The sequence below is a fragment of the Rattus rattus genome, chromosome X, assembly GCF_011064425.1.
Source record: "Rattus rattus isolate New Zealand chromosome X, Rrattus_CSIRO_v1, whole genome shotgun sequence".
In the NCBI taxonomy this organism is placed as follows: Eukaryota; Metazoa; Chordata; class Mammalia; order Rodentia; family Muridae; genus Rattus; species Rattus rattus.
In genome coordinates, this window is record NC_046172.1 from 88,742,150 (window position 1) to 88,755,427 (window position 13,278).

Here is a 13,278-nt window from a genome sequence, read left to right on the forward strand (position 1 = left end):
CGTAAGCATTCTTGGGGCATGTTAAGCTTTTGGCAGATTCCTTTACAGTAAGCTGGTACCGTGTTTATTCCTTAAAAAAACTACAGCTCTCTGGGAGTGTTTGAAGAGGCCTGTGCCACACTGATTACATCGCTAGTTCGTCTGCAAAGCCAACTCGCTACGCTCTGGGGACGCTTCAGGATCCGATTTTAAAACCAATTCAAAAGCTGGAAAAAGCTGGCCATGATGGCTCCCAGCACTCGCGAGGCAGCAGCAAGCATGTCTCTAAGTTCGAGACCAGCCCAGTCTACAGAGCGCGTTCCAGGACAACCAGGGGTACACAGAGAAACTTTGCTTCAAAAAAAAAAAAAAAAAAAAAAAAAAAAAACACTCACATCCCCAAATTCCTACAAAAATCGACTTCAAGCGGTTTCCTGCCTACCTAAACACTGCTGTAATCCAGATTCTAGGTGTGAGCAATACAAAAACAACAACAAAAGCCCTAGTCATAAGTCACCGAGTCCTTAGTCGAGTCCAGTGTCCAAAGGGTGGCGAGAGGGGAGACCCATTTTGTTAGACTGCGTGTTCCCAGCCCGTGAGTCCACATATTTTTCCTTGGGGGGAAGTAAAATGACAAGGAACTACTGGTACATGCTTCAGAACAACATAAATACTTGAGGGTGTGCGAGCTGGTACGAACTCGGAGCTGCTAAATTGCGATTCACAACCCTGTGCAGCCCCTTCCTGCTCTGGGATGCATAGGTGGAGTTGAGGAGTTAGTTAACTGCAAATGGAAGCAGGTCTCTGCGCGCAGTAAGCTCAAAGTCCGACCGGCACTTTTAACAAACACTCTTCTTGTCACCAGAGCACCCCCTACAGTGTAGTCCCACCCATGACGAATTGAAACACTCATGTATTTCTTATGGGGGCTTCCAGCGGAGGCACACTACGTGAAATCTGAAACATAGGAGGTGCGTGGGCTGGCCAGCCTATAAAAGGAGGCGTGAGCCCTCGACGAGCTGCACTCCGGTGCAGGAGCAGCAGCTGGCACCACCTCTGCTCCTGACCTCCTCGCCAGCTCAGCAGAAGCCGAGAAGTCCACCCAGGAGCCGGCGACTCAACAACCCACCTCGCTCCAGCCATGGAATCTCACAAAAAGTGCCGCTGCTGCTACTGCACTGACTTGAAGACCTTTGCAGGAGCAGTGAAGGAGGAAACACTTGAGGGTCAGTCGGCGCCTGGACGCGGTTAGATTCGAGAAGAACTCGGGAGGAAAACTTTTTTTTCCGCGCGCGCGCCCACAAGGAGACTAAGTGCTGCCAAGCTCGACGACCTTCGCAGTCTCCACTGCTGCTTTAGAGTGACTCCTCACTCTTGCCACCCTAGCTTCCAGGGCTCCAAACGTTTTTTCTTTTCTTTCCCTTTCTTTTTTTTTTTCTTTTAATTCCTTCTCCAGATCCACAGCCTAGCTTGAGCTCGACGCTTTTGGAGGGAGCAAACTACCAGGGAAACGAGGAACTTGAAACAACTTACTACTCCAACTTTGGAGACAGCCAGAAGGAGGAAGAAGAGGAGATGGAGAGTCAGTACCTGGATAGGGATAGATTCCTGGAGGGCAATTTAATTCAGGCTCAGCCTCACGTTCCGGGTTTGCGCTTGGGAGAAGGGGGAGGGCGTGGGGCGGCAGCGGCCAGGGAAGGGACATCGGGGAGGAGAGGCGGCCGGGGAGGGGCGGCGGGGAGGGGCGGTCAGGAGGAGGCGGCGAGGAGGGGGCGGGCAGGGGGGGCAGCAGGGGGGGGCAGTGGGGAGGGAGAAGGCGTGGGCGCCGTGGCAGTGTGAAGGGGACGGCGTGAGGGGGGGGCAGGCGACAGCGCCTTGGAGTGGAGTGGAGTTGGGCGGCGGTGAGGGGCAGTGGGGACCGGCAGCAGGGACTTGAGGTAGTACAGGCGGCGGGAAGCGGGGTGGGGACCCGCGTGGTGGACTGGAGTGGGGACGGGCTGTAGGGAGCGGCGAGGGGACCCGCGGCGTGGACTGGCGTGGGGACGGGCATCGTGGACTGGCGTGGGGAAGGCGGCGAGGGCGCGATGGGGACGGGCGGCGGAGAGGGCGTGGGGATGGGCGGAGGCGGCAGGGAAGGGGCGGCTGTTAAAAGGGCGGAGTCTGGAGAGCGGTGGGAGGTGACAGCGGGGAGGGGGCGACAAGTAGAAGGGCGGAGCGGGGGACAGCGGTGGGAGGTGACAGCACAGCGGGGAGAGGGCGACAGGTAGAAGGGCGGCGCAAAGCGGGAACAGGGACCAGAAAGAGGCAGTGCAGAGCGGGATCGGCGGCTAGGGGCAGCATGGGGACAGGCAACGGCGGCGGCGGCAGCGGAGAGTGGGAGATAGTTAGAAGAGCGGCACGAAACGGGGAAGGAGGCGAGGAGGGGGCTACAGATAGAAGAGCCTGGCGAAGCGGGGACCGCGGCGAGGAGGGGGCTACAGATAGAAGAGCCTGGCGAAGCGGGGACCGCGGCGAGGAGGGGGCTACAGATAGAAGAGCCTGGCGAAGCGGGGACCGCGGCGAGGAGGAAGCTACGGGTAGTAGAGCCTGGCGAAGCTGGGACCGCGGCGAGGAGGAAGCTACAGGTAGAAGAGCCTGGCGAAGCGGGGACCGCGGCGAGGAGGGAGCTACGGGTAGAAGAGCCTGGCGAAGCCGCGGCGTGGAGGGAGCTACGGGTAGAAGAGCCTGGCGAAGCGGGGACCGCGGCGAGGAGAGGGCGACAGGTAAAAGAGCCTCGCGAAGCGGGGACCGCGGCGAGGAGGGGGCGACATGTAGAAGAGCCTCTCGGAGCGTGTTCGGCGGTGTGAAAAGGGCGACAGGTAAAAGTGTCTTGCGGAGCAGAGATGGCGGCGGGAGCGCAGGGGGATAAGTGGCGGAGAGCGCGTTCGGAGCAGCGGCGGCAGGGAGGGGGCAACAGGTAGCGCGGAACAGGGCCTTTGGCCGAGCAGCGTGGGGACTGGCGGCGGGTAGCCGCACGCAGAGAGCGTGGGAACCGGCGGCAGGGACAGGGCGACAGGTAGAAGGGTAGCGCGGAGCAGGGAAAGCGGCTTGCGGAGAGCATGGAGACAGGCGGCGGGGAGCGCGTGGGGACAGGCGGTAGGGAGGGGCATGGGGATGAGCGGTGGCGGGGAGGGGGTGGCACGGGGAGGGACTGATCAGAGCTGAGACAGCAGTGGGGTTGCTGCAGTCGACGCCATCCGCGCATCTCTTGGACGCCAAAGAGCTGGTCTTGTTTGTGCTTTTTCCCTTCCCCAGCCTCTCTGTTCAACTCCATGTTTCTAGAAGAAACAAACTACCAGGAACCCAAGGAACAAGAACCCGCGAGCGAAGAAGCAACAGCATCTGTTGCAGAAGCACCACGAGCCAGGAAGGGGAATGAAAATCTTGGACGTGGCATCCTGGAGTCCAACGCTCAGCTGGGGGAGGCGGATGCCGCCCCCATGCCACAGTCCCTGATGCGGCCTCTAATGCAACCTGTTGCACGGTCTTCGCTGCAATCCCTGCCGCCAAATCCGCTGCAGCTCCAGCCGCAGCCCCAACCCCATCCGCAGCCGCAGCCACAGCCACAGCTGCAGCCCCTGCCGGCAAACCTGCTGCAGGCCCCGCAGCAGCCCCAGCTGCAGCCGGAGCAGCAGCCCCAGGGGCAGCCCGAGCAGCAGCCCCAGGGGCCCGAGCAGCAGCCCCAGGGGCAGCCGGAGCAGCAGCCCCAGGGGCAGCCCCAGCAGCAGCCGAAGCCCCGCCGCTACCGCATTTCCTTCACGCAGATCCAACTGCAGGAATTGGAAGCCTATTTCCAGCGCGTTCAGTACCCGGACCTGTTTGCTCGGTGAGTGGCTTTTTCCTGAGGTGACACCTATTTCACCAGCGAGCTTGTGGCTTTGCTGGGTGGTAGCTCTCCAGAGTCAGGGGCCCGCTAGGTGGCGCGAAGAGCCAGAGGTTCATCGTAGACCTATCTGCTCTAGCCCAGAGCATCGCTCAAAAGCTTGAACTGGTGCCCCCGCGAATGGGGAGGGACCTGACAGCGAAGCTATCTCGTGGCAGAACACGAATGAGTTCAGGATGAATTTTTGTAGTTTGGCTTAAAAATATTATAGCAAGATAGTGTTTTCCCGCATTTAGTGAACTTTTTAAAAAAAAAAACTTGGATTTTGCGCTCGAAATGGGCGTCCCTGTGGATGCCGGTAGGGCGTGGCTACACCGGGAGCTCTTCTCCCAGGACAGCCCGCAAAGTGCAAGAATTTCCTAAGTCTAGGGGGGCCTTTCCATTGTGGCCTGGGTGAAGTCTCTATTTGTAATAGAGAAAAGTGCATTGGGGGGCAGGATTACAACCCTATTTTTTCATTTCGGCCACAACTCCAAATACTAACCATTGCCTTCTTTCTCCCATCAGAATGGAGCTTGCCAGACGCCTGGGCTTGCCTGAATCCAGAGTTCAGGTTAGTAAATTTTTGAAAAAGTTAGTCCGGAGAGGTATTCTAAAACACACATCAAGTTACATTTTGTCCTGAGCAGTGTTAGTTTGCTGTGTTTCTGTTGTCTTTTCTGACTTTGGCAAATGAATTTGATATCTGGGCTGCAGGTGGTTTTCAAGCTTTGATGTGTGCATACTGTTTTTCTCACTGCCAAACTACATCCATGGCATTATCCGAGCATATGTAAGGTTCAGGGCTCACCCCCAACCTATCAAACAAACATAAGCAGAATAACATTTTTATAAAATTTCACATACCTATGAAAGATAGAAAGGTTATAAACATGTGATCTCATATAGGCATTTTTTTCAAATTCCATACAACTTCAATGTTCTAATATCCTAAACTACTTTTCCCCTCTGATTGAAGGTTTGGTTTCAGAACAGAAGGGCCAAGTGGAGACGACTTCGGCGGGCACAAGCATATAGAAACATGGTTCCAGTGGCTATGGGTCCCCCTGTGGGTGTATTCGTTGATGATCGTTATGGTCCCATCCCTGTTGTGGAGGTTATTTGGAAATGCTACCCTATGGTGCCGCGTCCCATGCACCCTCAAATGATGCCTCTTCCACCCAGGGGCCCTCCAATATTCAGAATGCCTCTACCATTTAGGCCACCCCCTCCACCTCCGTTTCCATGGCCACCTGTACCACCTGAGATCCACATGCCCAATGCAGCGATGGGATATAACCCCAACCCCAATCCCAACCCCAATCCCAACCCCAACCCCAACCCCAACCCCAATCCCAACCCCAACCCCAACCCCAACCCCAACCCCAACCCCAACCCCAACGGAAATGTCAATTCTGCGGGTCCTAGATACTGAAGTCTACATCAGTTTTCTCAAAGTGTTTTTCAGCCAGATTTATATTGTTTGTAGACACTATAAGCATTACTCATCACATAGGTGTTATATGAAATGTGCAAAGTTAATGCCTTCTTTGTTATGATTTTCAATAAAAGTTTGGATTAGCAGCATATTGGCTTTGAGAGTTATACTGACTTAAGGGTATGGATGGATTTAAAGTTATGGATAGTGGGGACTGCCCTACCTGGGGATCCATCTTGTCTGCAGACACCAAACCCAGACACTTTTGCCTTTGCCAAGAGGTGCTTGCTGACAGGAACCTGATGTGGCTGCTCCTTGGGAGGTTCAGACAGTGACTGACCAATGCAGATGTGTATGCTTGGAGCCAGCCATCAGACTCAGGGTACTGGTGGGGAAGCTTGTGGAAGGACTGGAGGAGCTGAGGGGGATCGCAACCCCATAGGAAGAACAACATCAGCTGACAAGACCACCCAGTGCTCTCAGGGACTAGGCCACCAACCAAGGAGTGTACAAGGAGGGATCCATGGCTCCAGATACATAGGTAGCAGAGGATGGCCTTGTCAGACATCAGTGGGAGGGGAGGCCCTTGGTCCTGTGGAAATTTGATGCCCCAGCATAGGGGGATGTTGGAGGGGTTGGACAGGAGGGGGAAGCACCCTCATAGAGGCAAAGTGGAGGGAGAGAAGGGGGTTGTGGGATGGGGGACTTCTGAAGGGATAACCTGGAGGTGGGATATCATTTGAGATATAACTGAATGGAGTGATTAATAAAAATATTTTTTAAAAAATATATGGATGAAAATTGCTAAGGGAATGAAGTTTGAACAGAATGTTGAAGAGAACTTTTATAAGATAGCAGCCCTAGGTTACTTTCAGTAGACCATGGTCATTACGAAGTTTTTCCAAGTGCCCAAAAGCAAGTCTACATGGAGTAACAATACCTCCCACTCTCCATTTGCAAGCAGGGTGGTATTGTAGTCAATCAAAGGAACCCATGCCAAATCCTGGACTCCAGATTACTCATCACTCTAAGGGAAGATAGAAGCCAGCCTGACCAATGCCCCAGTTTCGTAAAATGCTTTCTTTCTTTCTTTTTTTTTTTTTTTTTTTTTTTTTTTTTTGAGTTCTTTTTTTTTTCGGGCTGGGGACCGAACCCCAGGGCCTTTGCGCTTCCCTAGGCAAGCGCTCTACCACTGAGCTAAATCCCCAACCCTGTAAAATGCTTTCTATTTCATGGAGGCGGTGGTGATTGAAGTCATTCTGATCTATAGCGTTCCATTAAACTTGGAAAAGAGGGTCAGAGAGATAGCTCAGGAGTAACAGTTCTTGCCTGGCAAGGCTGGCCACCTGAATTTCATCCCTGGAAATGACAGTGGAAGCAAAGAACTGACTCTGACTCCCCAGACTGGTCCTGTAACATCCACACATGCACTGTGGCATGTGCACTCCAGCATTCAACTCGAATCGCACACAAATAAAATTTTATAATAATAATAATAATAATAATAATAATAATAATAATAATAATAATAAAAACAGACCATAGACAAGGGGTGGTAAATCCCAGCTGTTGGGAAGGCAGGCAGAATTCTGTGATTTCAAAGCCAGCCTAGTCTATAACAGTAAGTCCCAGGCTAGCCAGCAATATACAGACTCACCCTGACCTTTTTGTTTCAATCTCCCAAGCTGTGATTGTTTGTTAACTGACCAAATTACAAAAATACCATGGCGAACACCTTAATTCACCTGTCTATTAAGCCTGTTTATTTGCTTTTCCCGGTTGCCAGCACTCCTACCTTCCACAAATTGAGTTGTCCTTTTCTTCATTTCCCCTCGTGGGAAGATAATTTGAAGGGCCACAGAAAGTTATTTGCTTCCTTGAAGCGTTTCCCAACTGTATAGATCTCATGAATTAGAACCTCCATGCAGATGATGCCAAATTTACCAAGAGATCGAGCAATCAAGGAATTATCTGTCAAGGCAACCGGCTTTTTATTGATTTCGCCATAGCCTCGCTTTGTAGATGACTTCGGGTTGGGGTACCTGCCATGCAATGTATGGTTCCACAATCCTTGGCATGTTATTTGTTGAGCTTAACAAAGGGGCCATTAAAGACCTGCTGAAGCCGAAGCAGCTGCAATGCCTTGCGCATCTTTGGGCTTACTCCATTGATACCTCGGATTCTGACGACAAAAGTCAATTTTGGTTCTGTGGGCACGCAGAAGAGCCCAGCTTTCCTTGCCGCCGCCGCCCCCACCCCCCACACCCCACCCAGCCACTGGAATCTCCGTCCGGAACATCTGCCTGCACTCCTTTTGTGAGAGTGCTTTGCCTTCTCAGAGAACTTCCTCCTTGCCTTTCGCAGCTTCTTTGCCTTCTGGACCAACTTCCGCAGGTGCTTCACTTTCCTCCCTGAAATTCCTTAAGGGTTTCTGACACAGCAGCAACCCTTCTTCTTCTTCTTCTTCTTCTTCTTCTTCTTCTTCTTTTTTTTTTTTTTTTTTTTATTCTCTGGCACCGCCTTCATGGTTCCAGCCAGAAAAAGAGAGACGACCCTGTTTGTTTTTTAATTCTTTTATTTATTTACGTTTCAGCAGTTAGCCTCTCCCAATCCCCCCTCCCACAGTTCCCCATCCCATCTCTTCCTCCCTTTGCCTCCTAGGGTGCCCTCCCTTCCACTAGTCATCATCCTTCCCTGGGACCTCAAGACTCTAGGATTAGGCGCATCTTCTCCCACTGAGGCCAGCCTAGGCAGCCCTTTGCTACGTTCATTAGTGTGGAGCTGGGGGAAAGGGTGGCTCCGACCAGGTGTGGGGGGAGGGTGGTTCTGACCAGCGGGAGTGTGCTGCCTGACTGGTGGCTCTTTCTCTGGGAAATCCCAGGGGTCTGGATTAGTTGAGACTGCAGGTCTTCCTATGGGGCCCGCCCTCCCGTACAACTTCTTCAATCCTTCCCCTAATTTAACCATAAGGGTCCCTAACTTCGGACTTCAGTTCATTCATTGGGTGTATCTGTCTGTCTCAGTCAGCGGCTGGTAGAGCCTCTCAGAGGACAGCCATGCCAGGCTCCCAACTGTAAGCAAGTCACAGCTTCCGTAACAGTGTCAGGTCTTGTTGCTCCCCACTCCTCGTCCCACTATGATACCGATCCCAAGTTAGGCCGGTCCTTGGACCACCTTTCCTTCAATCTCTTCTCCATTTTTACCCCTGCAGTTCTTTTAGACAGGAATAAATCTGGGTCAGATATTTTGACTGTGACTTGTTAACCCGGCCCCTCCACTTTAGGCCCTGTCTATCTACTGGCGTTGGACTCTTCCCATTCCCTTTCCCCTACTGTTGGGCATTTTGGCTAAGGTCACCCCCAACGAGTCCAGAGAGTCTCTCATCTCCCAGGTCTCTGGTACTTTTTCTAGAGGATCTTAGCTTTCTACACATCAAAACCGCTCAGGTTCAGAGCCCAGCCTTTCTGATACTCCTTCTTGGTGGGCGTCCCCCCGCCCCTGCCCCGGGCCTCCAGGTTTGCTTAGAGGTGGTCTGAACCTTGGAATTAGATTTGTCAGGAGTTAGGCCACGGTCCGGCCGGCTCTGTGTGATCTGTTGGTAGCCCGCGTGGGCGAGGGGGCTGGGCCTGTGGCTTCCTTTGCTTTGAGCTGCCTTCGCGCAACCTGTGTGTCGGGGATGGGTGCATCCAGTTGGAGCAGTGAGTGCAAATCGCTCTAGGACCTGAACTGCACAAAGGTACTGCGCGGCAGCACGTAGTGCGTCCGTGAGACTGCCAAACATGTACTTTTCTGGACCAGCTGACCCACACAAACTTTAAAAGATTTTTTTTTCTCTCTCTTGGCAGCTAGGAATGCAAGTACGCTTTCACGCAATGCATGATGGCTTCAAGAGACGTGCGCGTTACTTAAAAAAAAAAGGTTTAAAGGAAAGCTTTGGTTTTTTTTTTTTATGTGCATTACAGGAAACAAAACACACTTAAACTAATAGAAGGAAAAGTGGGGAAGAGCCTTGAACACATGGACACCGGGAAAATTTTCTTGAACAGAACACCAATGGCTTATGCTCTAAGATCAACAATAGACAATGGGACTTAATAAAATTGCAAAGGTTCTGTAAGGCAAAGGACACTGTCATTAGGAAACCCACAGATTCGGAAAAGAGCTTTACCAATCCTGCTTTCAATAGAGAGCTAATATCCAATATATACAAAGAAATCAAGAAGGTAGACTCCAGAGAATCAAGTAACCCTATTAAAATTGGGGTACAGAGCTACACAAAAAATTCTCAACTGAGGAATATCGAATGGCTGAGAAGCATCTAAAGAAATGTTTAACATCCTTAGTCATCAGGGAAATGCACATCAAAACAACCCTGGATCTACCTTACACCAGTCAGAACGGCTAAGATTAAAAACTCAGGTAACAACAGATGCTGGCAAGAATGTGGAGAAAGAGAAACATTCCTCCATTGTTGGTGGGATTGCAAGCTGGTACAACCACTCTGGAAATCAGAAAATTGGACATAGTGCTACCTGATGACCCAGCTATACCTCTCCTGGGCATACAGCAAAATATGCTCCAACATACAACAAAGACACATGCTCCACTATGTTCATAGCAGCCTTATTTATAATAGCCAGAAGCTGGAAAGAACCCAGATGCCTTTCAGCAGAGGAATGGATACAGAAAATGTGGTACATCTACACAATGGATTACTACTCAGCTACTAAAAACAGTGACTTCATGAAATTCGCAGGCACATGGATTGAATTAGAAAATATCCTGAGTGAGGTAACCCAACCACAGAAAAACACACATGGTATGCACTCACTGATAAGAGGATATTAGCCCAAAAGTCCCTCCAGTCAGCCTAGCAACATGAATTTCCCCACACTGTCCAGACATAGCTTAACGGTTCCACGTTCAAGAGGAACCCTCTTTGTCAGTTCTACCATATCCACTAGCTGTAGTTTTAACCATGTGCTCTCCTTTAGGACATTACGTTCAGATGATGAGGAATGAACTGTGCATGATGAACACAAATATTTTACCACGATGTACATAGGGACCCCTGGGTACAGCTGTCTTCTGGACACTAGCAGCCTTTCTCTCTCCCATCCTCTTCTCTGCACAACTCCTAAATGCAGATGATGCTAGTAAGAGATTCACAAAGGCCACACCCAGAAGACAGCCCTCCCCAAAGACTAGCCTGACTTTTAGCGATTCTTTTGCTACTTCTAACATCTTTTAGGCTCTGAGACTTACCTCTAATGCCTGACAACATTAATCGAAATGCACACCTAACCAAAGGCTAGACAACTTGAACCAGCCAACAGCTACAGTGCCTTTTCCTGAGCACTAATCTTTGCCTTAGCTCACCTCCACCACCTGGTCATCTGCTCAAAGGCCAAGTTTAACCTCCACTTCCCCAGTGTGACCATTCCTATGAAATAAAACAATCCTGAAAAGTGGTGTCGGCCTTCTTATTTTTACCATGCTGTGCAGTTTTTACATTTAGGCATTACTGTGTGCATGTGCACACATGTGTGCCACTGCACTTGTGTGGTGGCTAAAAGACAAGTTGTGAATCACTTTTCTCCCACCAAGTGGATCCTGGAAATCAAACTCTGGTCACCAGCTTGGTGGCAAGCACCTTTCCATGCTGAGCCACCCCACCAGTCCATTATGCACATGTTCTTACGGTTTTGAGACAAAGTCTATATAGCCCTGGCTGACCCAAAACATACATACCCACCTGCCTCAGCCTAGAGTTAAAGGCATTCACGACCACATCAAGTCTGTTATGCACTTAAAGTCTAGAGACTAGGTGTTCCCAATAAGCACTTTCCTTTCCTCAGCACGTGTACACTGCAGTGAATACACTGCACATCTAGCAAAGGCTGCAGTCAGAAACTGCCCTCTCAACACCAAGGTCTAACCCCTCTTCCGGTTCTCTGCATTCAGCGGTCGATCACACGCATGCAACTGTCATGTTTTGTGGGGATATTAATAATTTATTTCACTTCCTAAGAGGTATTAGGAAGAGGTTTTTTTTCCTACAAATTTTAACATAGCTTACAAAGTGTCTTTTCACTAACTCTACTCTGTCACACACTGGCACCTCTTAACTGTCTAGTGTAGCTCCTGGGTCTTTCTAGAGGCAGCCTAAACAATTCCATTTCAAAATCCTTGTAGAAAACGCGGGTACACACGTGATTTCTTACCTCTATTTTACTGCATCGGCAATCTCTACAGCTAGATGTCCAGATTTAGCCAAAAGTTTAAAAAGGGCCGGGGTGGGGGTGTGGAGAACAGCTTTTTCGTATCGTATACAAAGGCCTTCTACGGTGGCAGGAAAGTCTTGGCCAGCATTTCTGATTAGCAGCATCCAAGGTTGCCGCGTCTCAGCTTCTCTTCTGTAGAAGGAAGACCCGCAGCCCAATTGATCGTTCCAGGGCCCAGCAAACCTTAGTCCAGGCCCATCGAGGCATCTGTTCATCCAGGTCTGAGTGCTCATCCATAGGCAGTCCCCTCCTGCCTATGGCCTGCTGTTCTTGCGCAGACCCGCGGGCCCAGAAGGGCCAGTCTTGGTCTTCAGGTGGCGGTCATTCCACCGTGCCATGCCCGCCGCCACCGGAGACGTCCTTGAAGGCCTAGCTGGGGCTTCTCCGTGGGCCCGATCCTGGAGAGGAAGGTGCCGCGCGGTGGCGGTGTGGAAGCCGCAGAGGCCTCCACCATCCAGGCGCATCATTGGCAGGGAAAGAGTCACTGCTGAATCACTGTGTGGCCCTGCGTGTGGCTGCAACGAGCGTTCCTGATCCCAGCGTCTGTCGGCAGGACTTGAACCGAGGCAGCTTCCCGGCCTCCTTCCCTACCCCTCCGCCCCTCCCCACCCCCACCGCGGGCTCAAGCACGGGCAGGCCTTGCTGGGACCTGGTGGAAGGAAGGCCTCACTACCTAGTTCGCTGTACTCTTTGTCAGAATTCGTGCGTATTACTTTTAAATATCATACATATTTCAGCAGATTGATGCTCCCTACAGTGTAGCTTTTAAATGTTGTTGTTAATGCACATGTGCTATAGCGCATAGCATATATGGAGATTAAAGGACAACTTGCACGTTCGAATTTTACCATGTGAAACTCAGGTCACCAGGCTTGGCGTCAAGGGACGCAGTCTAGGCTTTAACAGAGAGAGATTGTGCCAGGCATGGAGACACATGTAATCTCAGCAGCCAGGAAACACACAGGTAGTTGGATCAGAGGTTTGGGGCCAGCACATTCTACATAGTGAGTTCGAGATCAGCCAGAGATATTTAAGGAGGCAATTTTTAAAAAGATCTCATACAAAGAATTCCTCTTAAAGTGCACTTCAAGTTTCCATAAGTTATAGATCAGAAATATATCATCCTAATATACAGAATTAATTTATATTTATATTTACTTATATTTATAAATAGCAGGCGATTTGAAGGTGTTAGTTTGGATTGAAAAGTTACACACGATCTCAGGAGAAGTGAAGAGACATGATAATTGTACTGTCGTCTTTTAATTCTGGATGCACTCTTGGCTTCTAAAATTGTTTCACATTCAAGAACACAGGCTGGGAAACTCTTAGGAACAGTAATTGTCATCTTCAAATTATTCAAACAGAAGAGAGGAAATATTTGATTAGGAACAATAAGCTTTTAATTATTTAGGCTTATATAACCAAAAAACCCCAATAAAACAAAAACAACAAACAAACAAAAACAACGAACAAAACAAAAACAACAAACAAAAACAACAAACAAACAAAAACGAAAAAACAACCTCCCAAACCAAAATAATCAGAAGTTTGAAGATGCTAACCTGAAAATGCTTGAGTACCAAAGTCTTAAGCTATTATCTGAACTGCAAGTAGTTAGGGAAGAGAACGAAAAAGGAAGAACCAAGAAATAACTAAGAATAAAAAATGGGGGG

General features: G+C 50.2%; 1 protein-coding gene and 1 pseudogene across 1 annotated transcript; one reads left to right on the forward strand and one right to left on the reverse strand.

The window, feature by feature from the left end:
• Window positions 1-1,120: 1,120 nt before the first annotated feature.
• On the forward strand, window positions 1,121-5,315 carry Esx1 (ESX homeobox 1). Its single transcript, XM_032889619.1, has 6 exons — window positions 1,121-1,205; window positions 1,436-1,561; window positions 3,274-3,535; window positions 3,671-3,844; window positions 4,409-4,454; window positions 4,860-5,315. Exons 1-6 carry the CDS (start codon window positions 1,121-1,123, stop codon window positions 5,313-5,315), a joined length of 1,149 nt encoding a protein of 382 aa, XP_032745510.1.
• Window positions 5,316-7,054: 1,739 nt separating this feature from the next.
• On the reverse strand, window positions 7,055-12,066 carry LOC116888064 (annotated as a pseudogene).
• Window positions 12,067-13,278: the final 1,212 nt, after the last annotated feature.